Source organism: Oratosquilla oratoria, chromosome 5, assembly GCF_046742065.1.
Source record: "Oratosquilla oratoria isolate Oo_2021 chromosome 5, ASM4674206v1, whole genome shotgun sequence".
Taxonomy (NCBI): Eukaryota; Metazoa; Arthropoda; class Malacostraca; order Stomatopoda; family Squillidae; genus Oratosquilla; species Oratosquilla oratoria.
Genome location: NC_134781.1, coordinates 8,762,914 through 8,775,413, shown reverse-complemented (window position 1 = coordinate 8,775,413; position 12,500 = coordinate 8,762,914). Strand labels below are relative to the sequence as shown.

The window sequence follows — 12,500 nt, the reverse complement described above, 5'->3', positions numbered from 1 at the left end:
AGACCCATCCTGGACTATGCGGTACAGTTTTGGTCTCCGTCCTACAAAATGGACATAAATTCACTAGAATCAGTACAGAGAAGAATGACCAAAATGATACAAGGACTCGGAAATTTGCCTTACGAAGAGAGGCTTAGGCACCTAAACTTACACTCTCTGGAAAGACGCAGAGTGCGGGGTGATCTAATAGAAGTGTTCAAGTGGATCAAAGGCTATAACAAGGGTGATGCAAACAAGGTCATCATAATAAAACAACAGGGCAGGACTCGCAGTAATGGGTATAAACTGGACAAATTTAGATTTAAGAAGGTAATAGGCAAGAATTGGTTTACAAATAGGGTAGTCGATGAATGGAATAAACTTAGTAACCACGTAGTAAGCGCTGAAACTATCAGTTGTTTTAAAAAACGATTAGACAACTTTATGGATGGGGACGACAGGTGGTGATGGATACGGAGCTGCCTAGTGTAGGCCTTATGGTCTTTTGCAGTCTCCTTTATTTCTTATGTTCTTATGTTCTTATGTAATGCTGTGACCTTGCACGGCATTCTCATCCCATTGCTCAAGGAGGACAGTTACAGTTTGCGGTTTAGTGGAATGTTCACTTTATAAGTGGGATGCGATCTCGGCAACATAGAATGACGGTATTTGACACTAACCACTAGATTAGGATGTTAAGGTTTTGGAGTTTGTAGCGATGGCCTTGGGAAGCAGAATTTGTTGAAGTTACTTCTACACTTGTAGCGACATATTTATCTTTATAATTGTATTACATAAATAATATTCCCTTTCAGCAACTGTCATATTTATTGTTTTTGCAAATAATTCATAGTAATCACACAAGCAATGTTATTTAATACCGAGGGCATTTGCCCAAATTATCATATACTACCATTATTACCTTATGCTACTGGTTTCTTTAGTCAGTTTTCGTATGTATGCTACGACAAAATTAAAACTTTCATTTAGAAGAAGAAAAAGAAAGGAAAACAAGAAACAAGTAATCAGCACGGGTTACAAGTTTGAACCACATTATTAGATGTCCTTTGTTGGAATGTTGGTCTTTCTACAAACTACAAAGGAATATATTCTATAGACTACAGAATCTACCACCAAACTTTTTTGAGTCAGGATGTCACAATATATATATATATATATATATATATATATATATATATATATATATATATATATATATATATATGTATATATATATATATATATATATATATATATATACATACTGTAAACATATATATATGTATGTATGAATGTATATGTATTCTATGTATACATACATATTCATATGTATATATACATATGTATTTCTAGTATTTGGTGAATATATAAGAATGGAATAAGGGTCTGAGTGAAATACATGAAAGTGTTTATAATTTCTAGATTAGATTTTTTTTACATCAATACATAAATACAAATGCGCACACACAACCATTTGAACACAAGAATGTACATAAGATCTGAATTAGACAAACGAATGTATCTATAATTTCTAGGCTAGTATTATAAATTTATCTAGATACATAGCGTTTAAAACAAAGGTGATTTATATAAGACCTGTCAGGCAAATATATATATATATATAATTTTTTTACATTGTATGTAAGATGTCTTTTTTCGTTTTCTATTACATCTTGCTTTCGTTAAAAAATCTAGGTATGTGGATTTGAATTCAGATTGAAAAAATATGTCATTACAAATTTATAGATGAATAAATAGGTAAATCTTATCACTAAGTATTAAATGTAGTATACTGGTAGGATAAATTACTCGCTAACCCAATGAAGAAGAGGTATGAAATACAAAAATATCTACAGATTATGGAATAGAGGATACATAAAGGACCCCTTTAGGTGAATGACAGGACAAAGTCGTCTGCAAGAATGTCGTATCATCCATCCATCCAATTGAAGAAGGAAAGCGGGCAAGAAGGGTACAAGGACCAGCAGTCGCCGTTTGTCTGTCCATGGTATTCTGCAGTCAAATATTCGTACATATTTTCCGTGCTCTGAGCTGCTGATGCCCTGGAATGAGAGAGGAAAATTCATTTTTTCATGAAAGTGGCAGTTGACGAGTTAAACACCATATGAGGACGGAGCCTTTATTTGTACGACATTTCGCTTATTACAGCTTTTTCAAGTACTTCAAAAATTTGTAATAAGCGGAATTTCGTACAAATAAAGGCTCCGTCCTCATATGGTGTTTAACTCGTCAGGAAAATTCATAGACAATTTTGAGAAGTTGGAAACGAATTCTGTGAGACATTCGCACTCCTTACGCGGTTCTCATGCTTTACCCCAAATTTCGCTCAGATTCGAATGCTGACAGGCTCGACTTACTTCAGCGTAAAAAATTCTCTTTATTATGCAGAATTCAAGCTTACAGATGTAGGTCAACTCTTCACTGCATGAAGTTTAAGTAATAAGGACACAGTAACAGAAATTCAGGGCTGCTAGAGATCTAATATGACGAACGAATTTATATTTTCGACGGCATATTTTGTGAAAAAAAAAAACATCATTCTACTTTCCCATAGCTGAATAGATAGCCTGACGATAGGGAAAATGAATATAAAGAAAAAATGAATCGCTCTAAAGGCCGAGAAATGGAAATTTACACATTAATGTACCAGGAAAGGAAGACCAATTTTTTTTTAAAAAGGACATTTAAAGGAAGAAGACAATAGGAGTTCCCCGAAACAAATGGAATGAAAACATTATCCGAGACATCGAACAACGTGGAAAAATCGAGAACACTGGCAGAAAGTTGTCAATGGTTTGATGGAAACGGTAGTGGGACTTGAAGTCTGAGAGAGGGAGGGAGGGAGGGAGGGGGAGAGTATACTTACACGAGAAGCAGGCTTACGATTTCTCCCAGAAGTCCTTGATTGAGCAAGTGAGAATCTGCTCGCTCACAAACGGCCCTCAAGACGCACGCTCGTCCATCCACGCCAAAGCTGAGGGGTGGTATATGGGACAGAGTTGTCAACATCTATGTTACGTTTATTGCACATCAAATTTCTTGTATTTAAAGTACATTTTATCATACGATGTTAATCCTCATCGTCTTTGATTTTGGCATTAGTTTTTCCGCGCAGAAAAATACATAGATTAAAAAAAATGATAATAATAAAAAAGTAAACAAATATATAAACAAACAAGCAACTAACAAAATAACTAATCAATCAAGTAAATAAATAGATAAATATATAGATAAAGAGATAGATAAATAAATAAACAAATAAGTGAATAAACAAATAGATAAATGAATAATGAAATGAGTGAATGAATGAATTCAATTATTAATTGACAAAAAATGTATATATTCTAAAATTGGAAAAATAAGTTCTTCAGCGTTTTTTCCGCGTGTATTGATACAGTCTTTGTAGTATATTAGTATGTAGATTGTCTGAATAGAATACCAGAAGATGCCTAATGCATAGGCGAAACGTCGTAAAATGTAATTTTTCGTACCCAACCATGGAGTCGTTTGGAAGTATTGTTTAACCTCTCCCTCCTACAGAGAGAAAAGTGATTAGAAGAAAAGAAAGTCTCAATAAGAGGATAACTAATGCCCAATTTGCTGTGTTATTTTATAAGAAATACATTGAGGAGAATCTGCTCCCTAAATTCACTAATTTATATATATATATATATATATATATATATATATATATATATACATATATATATATATATATATATATATATTTCTATATATAGATACATATGTGTATATATATATATATATATATATATATATATATACAGTATGTACATATGTGTTTGTGTGTGTTTCTGTGTGTGTGTATATGTGCATGCGCCCGCGCGCGCGTGTATATATATATATATATATATATATATATATATATATATATATATATATGTATATGTATATATGTATATATATATACATACATATATACATGTGTGTATATATATATATATATATATATATATATATATTTATATATATATATATATATGTACTGTATATATGCTAATAAGAACACGGGTACGTGTGTTCACTTATACAAAGTAGACCACTTGGAAAAAAGAAACTAACGAAGCAGAGCGCTTCCGTATGTTACATCTTCAGTGCAACTTGTTGCACTGAAGATGTAATATACGGAAGCGCTCTGCTTCGTTAGTTTCTTTTTTTCCAAGTGGTCTACTTTGCATATATATATATATATATATACATATATATATATATATATATATATATATATATATGTGTGTGTGTGTGTGTATATATATATATATTATATATATATATATATATTTATTTGTGTGTGTGTGTGTGTGTGTGTGTACAACAATGAATGGGTCCCAGTGATTAGAGATACATTTTAACAACCACAATGTACTTTAATTCATCAAAGGCCAGCATGCTGAAATTGAAATGTGGTACTGCCCAGGACTCGAACCCGGCATCCTCATGACAAGTGCGACAGTGACTTTCGAACTAGGCTATCAAGAGACATAGCTAGTTGGAAAGTCACTGTCGCACTTGTCATGAGGATGCCGGGTTCGAGTCATGGGCAGTACTACATATCAATTTCAGCATGCTGGCCTGTGATGGCTTAGAATTAAAGTTTGTTGTGGTTGTTAAAATGTAAATATATATATATATATATATATATATGTATATATATATATATGTATATGTATATATGTATATATATATATATATATATATATATATATATATATATATATATATATATATATATATATGCGTGTGTGTGTATGTAGAATGTAGGTTTCGTATCCCACCGCTGCCACCAGAATGTAGAATGTAAGTTAGACTTCTACATTTAAGTGGCAAGGTAAAGTCTGGGATTGCTGTTGTCTTTAATGTGCCAGCTGTTATTATCTTTGATATTCAGCGTGTCTGTCATGTCCCTTCGATGCCTAGCGTGCACACGCGTGCACGCACGCATATGCTACCAGAGTGAACTCGGACGTCTTCAACCAACTCTTCAGGGACAGTCAATTGTCCGTGTGACCTAAGTCACTAACTTTTACAGTCGACGCCCAAGTGAACAATTGGCTCAGCGCATCCCGGATCAAGCCACCTGAAGCCCTCTATTTGAGTAAAGAAGCCGACAGGGTGTCGACGAGACACATGTCCTGGAGAAAAGGAGACCGGCCTTCGACATACAATAGAATTAGAGCCTAATCCGGCGCCTCTCGCTGTCGCTCAAGTCGAAGCGACGAAACCTTTTATATACCAAGTTTTGGCAACATTGTACATATGTATATATATAAAATGTTTCTGGCAACCCTCCGAGTTTTGAAAGAAGCTTACCTTGTATTTGTAGGCCAGAGAGCTGTCTGGTACATTAAAGACAACAACAGTCCCAGACTTTATTTTGCCACTTAAATGTAGAAGTTAAACTTACACTCTATATATCTATGGGTAAGATTTTTTACTGAAGTGATTAGAATCAGGTTCAAGAGATTGAAATCCCTCTAAAATCTCGTGTTCTATGAGATAAGATTCATATTATCTCATATTGAGTTGGTTAAGACCAGTTTTAAGAGATCGAAATCCCTATGAAACCTCGTGGTGAGTTACTTAAGACTAATCTCAAGAGATCGGAAACCTAAGACCTCATACTCAAGTAGTTAAGACACATTGTAAGAGATCGAATTCCATTTTGAGAATCAAAGCCTACTATAAGGGTTCTGAACCCCTATATAGGCCCTCACGTGGTCTATAGGTATTAGAGAAACAGCCCCTTTTACTTGTACCTAGATACAGATGTAAGTTATCTGAGTGAAACGCTAATGACCGATAAAGGGAGTTACATAGATGATAACGGCTGAGAAAAAATCAATGAACTCGGAAATCTTGATAATGTTTTTGTTCTGTGATGATGAGGAGACAATCCGATTCTTTGCTGGATTTAGTAATACCATAATTGCCAAAAAGGATGCCTCAGGGATGAATAAAAATCGCCTGACGGCATCCAGGATGGGAATAAAAGTGAATTTTAGTGTGAAAAGGATTAAACCCGAAGAATAGGACAAAAGAGTTGGGATTTGTGTATTCAGAAATAACACCCATACCCTCCTATATTTCTAACTGTCGCCATGTTATTCTGTTCATCAAATTGTCATCCCTTCGGCAGCGAAAGGGGATAACCCTTTCCCTTTCCTGTTGGGTGGTACTTTTAATTTTATTCTGGCTGTCGTCAGAGATCTTATTTATTTCAGTAGTGAGGACTTAAATCCGTCTCGATCATGTGAGGTATCCCATGCCGCATGGTCGGGTTGTCGGCGAATAAACCAGATCCTCCTAATGTTTTCCTATCGGTAAGGGTGTATTGGACACCCAGGTGGACATAAGATAAGGCTATCCAAAGGGCAAACGAACTCTTTACGAGTCAATGGCCAATCAACCCTGTTATGAGTTACCAAGCTACGTGTTTACCAAGTGTTATTTCCTTTTAAAACCTTGAGACAGGAGTCTTAGAAGCTGAGCGATACTACGGATGCACTGAGATGTCCCCACCTCCTTCTTTCACTATGTCTAGCAACACGCCTTTTTGTTTCTTATTTCAGGTCAGAACGGGTGGCTCCACTTCATTCAAAGAGGCAAATTGGCTTAGCTGCTTGGCTTCTACCTTTCAAGTCGGGCTGCCTTGGTGGTGGGTGTGTATTGAACAGATATTTATCATTGTCATTTCGGAACATCCATTGGCAATGCCAAGGTCACTGACCTTGTTTTGCTGATGACCCTGTATTTTTTGTGGAGTCGAAGGCGCTCCTAGTTGTATGCCTCAAGTCACTTGATGATGATCCCCTTCACAGGGTCATCTCCGCAAAAGAGAATCCTTGGTGGAGGAGACGAAGGGACGGCCACAGAACTCATAGTTTTATCACATCAAGAGTTGTTTGGAATGGGAAGGGTGGTCGCATGGGGGTTTGCTCAAAGAAACAGTGGGTAATGGCGTTGGAATATGAGGGAAGTGACGCGCCCACCGACATATGCACCCAATTACGAGTAATAATGCATTTCATAGAACAAAACAAATCCATCCCCTTGTTTTCCAACATGTATTCATAGACAGTTTTTTTCTGCCACACTGGAACTTCTTTTATTTATTTATTTATTTATTTATTGTTTTACTATTATTTTTTTATCTTCACATCCAACTCCTGGATTTATACTCTTAAACAATTATGTATATTTTCATTCGCATAGATTACACTGGTCTTCAAGGTTTTCGGTGTTCAGGAAATAAAAGTCATTCCTATAGGAAATTGGTCTCCTGAATAAAAAAATAACCTTCATTTTGACCAATCAGGTCTAGTTTTGAAGTTACCGAATTTTCGTATAATCACAATGTGCGTACGTCCACTCTAATTTTCTTTGCCATATCTAATTCTAATTTTCTATTTTTCCAGATTTTTTGAGATGTGGTGAATTCAGCAACAGAAAATGAGCAAGATGTCATCTTCCAGAAGGTTTTGCGTAAATTCTCCAAATGTGTTTTGTCACGTTTGTGGAGAATACACTTTGCCTGAAAATCGGAAAAACATCACGGACTTTGTTGAAAGAGCTTATATGGCATATTTTGGGGTCAAGCTGGGAGACCAAGATAAATACTGGGCACCGCATAGTATTTGCAAACAATGTACAGAGCATATGCGACAGTGGACTAAAGGGACAAGGAAAAGTATGAGATTCGCTGTACCAATGGTGTGGCGAGAGACCAAAAATCACCTAGACGACTGCTACTTTTGTGCCCTAAATTTGAAGGGTATTAACAGGAAAAACCGACAAACGCTTGTCTATCCTAATCTTGCCTCAGCTATCAGACCGGTTCCACACAGTGAAGAGCTTCCTATTCCTGTCTTCAGTGTCTTGCCTCAGATAACTTTGCCCTCAACTGAAGAAATCTCATCACCTGAAGATGACACTGGAGACGAAGACTTTTCAGGTACGACTTTACCTCAGCTTTTCTCCCAGGAGGAGCTGAATGATCTAGTTCGAGACTTGAACCTCCCAAAAAAACTCAGCAGAACTGTTGGCTTCCCGACTGAAAGAAAAGAATCTTCTAGAGAATGGTGTCCGTATAACCTTTTATCGGAGTCGGCATGAAGAGTTCCTTTCTTTCTTTATAAAAGAGGGAGAGTTGGGCTTCTTAAAAAACTTGGTATTGAGGAATATAAACCAGATGAATGGCGTCTTTTCATAGACAGCTCTAAGCGTAGTTTAAAAAGTGTATTGTTGCACAACGGGAATTTGTATGGCTCTGTCCCACTTGCCCACTCAACAACTCTTACGGAAAAATATGAAGAAATTAAGTTAGTTTTAAAGAAGATACGGTACCATGATCATAAATGGGTCATCTGTGTTGACTTGAAGATGGTGAATTTTCTCATGGGACAGCAATCTGGTTTTACCAAATACCCAAGATTTCTTTGCATGTGGGACAGCAGAGACCGAGTAAACCACTATGTTAAGAAAGACTGGCCGCCTCGAACAAATATGGTTCCATGTCAATATATTGGAAGAACCTTTAGTTGAGCGAGATAAGATCATTTTCCCCCTTTTGCACATCAAACTCGGACTGATCAAGCAGTTCGTCAAAGCTCTTGACAAAAATGGGGAGTGTTTCAAATATATCTGCTATGTATTTCCAGAACTGACGATTGAAAAACTGAAAGCAGGGATTTCTGATGGACCACAAATCCGTAAGCTCTTGAAGGACACAAACTTCATGAAAACGATGAGTGAACCTGAAGCATCAGCATGGCGCGCATTTGTTGAAGTAGTGCAAAATTTCCTTGGGAACCACAAAAGTGACAACTATAAGGATCTTGTTGCCAACTATCAACTTTTGGTGAAATTGGTGCAAATATGAGCATCAAAATGCATTTTCTTTTCAGTCACCTTGATCGTTTTCCTGAAAATCTCGGAGATGTTACTGATGAACAAGGCGAACGATTTCATCAGGACATCAAGGAGATGGAAACTCGGTACCAAGGACGTTGGGACTCTGTAAAGATGGCAGACTACTGCTGGTGTTTAAAACGAGATTCACCAGCGGCTCAACATTCACGGCGCACAAAGAAACGTAAATTTATTTCTTGAATTTTCTGCCATAAAGCTTTTATTTTATTTTTATATTTGTGCTCTTTTCTGTATAATGGCCTCGCTATTTCTTCCTATGTTTTGCTCATGTATGAATAAAATACTTTGTTAAGGAAACAGTCTTGTTTAATTCCAAAAGCCACCAAATATCAATTGTCGTATACTGTTCGAGAAGATTTTATGAGTATTTTTATCATCCAACGTAACTAAAATGGAAATAAGAAGAGTAAAAAAACTAGACCTGATAGGGAAAAACTGAATTAATTTTTTAATTTAGCAGGCAAAACCACATAAGAATTCGCTAAAATATCTCAAACACCAGGCAAAAATTTTTGTTGTTGTTGCCCAGTGTTATTGATCATACAAAAAATAGATAGATGAATAGTAAAATAGAAAATAAAATAAAATAAAACATACTAAAACAAAACAAGATAAAAATGAAATGATACAGAATAAAACAAAGTGATATAAAGATATGTAGGCTACTCACTATAACTCCGTGTAACTTCACCTCTTCCCATCATTACTAACAGCGTGTCATAATCACAAAATAAAATATAATAAGATAAGATAAAACACGATAGATGTAGATGAAATAAAACTAGGTATACACCATAACCCCGTGTAACCCCACCTCTTCCCATTCTCCCTCATTACTAACAACGTGTCATAATCCCTTGCAATATTCATACATCATCAGTTCGAGATCGAAGCCTGCTACAGGCCCGACTGCGGAATCATGTGACCACGGGCAATCAATGAAGACGAATGCATCCATCATTATATCCATCACCGCACCCATTGTGCTGTCGTCCGTGCACTTCTGTGTATATCCAGTCAAGACGAAAGTCAGGGTTAGAAGTTCGTGCGTGTGAGGGCGAGGGAGCAGTTGCTCTAATCATGCCATTGTGGACTCAGGGTGTTTTCGTGGGCCGAGAGGAGACTGAAAGGACGAAGGGGACCAACGGGAGTTCAGAAAGGGCCGTGTCATGTGGGTATTAGCATATGCACAAGGAACCAAGAACCCCCATTGTTTCTTTGGTCTTCCTCCAACCTCCTGTATTCATGACCTCTTATGTCTGCGTGCATGCGTGCGCGTGCGCTTGCGCGTGCCTGTGTGCGTGTATATCCGCTCGCGTGTTGCATTTCAGAAAATGGACAGAGAGATAAAGATGAATATATAAATAAATAAATATATAAATAAATAAACAAATAAATTAATCTATACCGCCCCAGATTATAGTGCGTGCCAATGATGAGGTACTCCCAACACACACACACACACACACACACACACACACACACACACACACACACACACACACACACACACACACACACACACACACACACACACACACACACACACACACACACACACACACACACACACACACACACACACACACACACACACACACACACACACACATATATATATATATATATATACATATATATATTATATATATACATATATATATACATATATACATATACCACACACACACACACACACACACACACACACACACACACACACACACACACACACACACACACACAACACACACACACACACACACGCATATATATGTATATGTATATATATATATATATATATATATATATATATACATATATTGAAATATTGATTATTTTCATTAGATATTATCAAGGACTACTATTACACAGGACGTGCGCACCCAGATCCCTGGGTTCGCTAGCGGAGGCCATTGCTTTCTTTGTAACCTAACATTTTATATTGGACAAATATATCAAAACTAGAAACCTAACATTGTATGTAGGACAAATATATCAACTATTGACTTATTCAATGCAGTATAAGTTAATATAAACTTTTATAGTGAAATAAGAAACTATTTTTAAGGCACTGTTATGCTTTGAAATGCCAATTTTAGCCGGACTTAACAGGTATTATTGTATGAGGTTAGTGGACACCAGGGTTGGCGATGTTTTTTATCTTTTTAAAAAATATAAAAAATCTATTTTTTTTATTTAAATCAGATTTATTTGATTTAAATAGATTTTTTATATAGATTTTAGATATTGTGGGATTGCTATCTGATATGCGATCTGATTGCTAAAGGATATTTTTAGCATATCAATATAAGGAGCAGTGTTATATAGACTTGCCACAAGTATACAAGGAACGGTATAAGCCTACACTGTGCAGCCCACAACAAGTTTCAACAAGATTCTTGTTGAAACTTGTTCTAGGTAAGCAGCTTCTCACTGAGTCAGTTGTTGCTTTGGAATCAACCAGGAAGGGTGTCTTCTGGACCTGGCAGAGTGGTTCCTTCAGGCAGAAAAAATGATCCTGATCTGGAATTATTTTGAAAAACTACCAACAACTTCTGGCTAAGGGTACCGAGCTAAATGCAAAGACTGCAGCCAGGAACTACAGGGCATTGTGTCAAGATTAAAATCTCACAGAGATAAATGCCAAGGTCAGCCACAGCATACAGAAGAAGAAATTGATGACCCAGGTAAATAATTTTACTTATATTGTGTGCATTTCTCCCTTTTCATACGCAACTATATAAATTAGGTGAACAATGAAGAACACTCAACTTTGGGGCCTAGATGGTTGTTTTTCATTTCATTCAACATTGTGTAATATATATCATAGGCTCCATTGGAATTCAGCCCACATGGGATTCAGCCCAAAGGGATTTAGCCTAACCTAACCCAACTAACCCATTATTTTTAGTGAATTTAAAAGTGGACTGAATCCTGTGTGGGCTGAATTCTAAGCCCACCTATTTCATATCCTGTTAATTATTTCCAAATAATTTAGTGGATTGTGTGAATATGATCATTATCTAAAAAAATAACTACTGTACTCAAAAGTAGCCTAAATCACACTGTATTCATTCATTTATTTATTCATTTATGAATTATGCAATATGTTAAATTTTTCTGTTTCCATTTCAAGATCTGTATCAACAACTTCAATCCCTTCATCATCGGGTACACTTGAATTATCTGCAAACCTGACTCCACCATTAAAAAGGTCATTATCAGACTCCTCCACAGGCGCCACTTCTGCTAAATCATTTTCATCTAAAAGAAAGTCATCAACATCTCTGGACATATTTATCATCAAAACTTCAGCCTCTCAAAAGGAAAATCTCGACAAAGAAGTTGCAAGAATTATATCTGCTACAAATTCACCATTTCGTCTAGTTCAACATCCTCAGTTTCTCAAGATGGTTCAGAACCTGAGGCCAGGTTATATTCCTCCATCCAGAAAAGATATTGCTGATAAGTACTTGGATCCTGTCTATGAAAAGGAATATAAAAAGTGTGCAGATGACCTGAATAATGAAACTATATGTCTTTTAATT

The 12,500-nt window shown here is 36.2% G+C and overlaps 1 protein-coding gene across 1 annotated transcript in view; it reads right to left on the bottom strand.

Moving 5' to 3' along the window:
- Positions 1–1,343: 1,343 nt before the first annotated feature.
- The window catches only part of LOC143025197 (uncharacterized), a 54,240-nt gene continuing 43,083 nt past the window's right edge, over positions 1,344–12,500 (bottom strand). Inside the window, exons 5-6 of the mRNA XM_076184654.1 lie at positions 2,867–2,974; positions 1,344–2,042 (exon numbers count right to left, since the gene is read on the bottom strand). Of these exons, the coding sequence (XP_076040769.1) occupies positions 1,910–2,042; positions 2,867–2,974 (241 nt within the window). The 3' untranslated portion in view covers positions 1,344–1,909. The remainder of the gene's footprint in view (positions 2,043–2,866; positions 2,975–12,500) is intronic.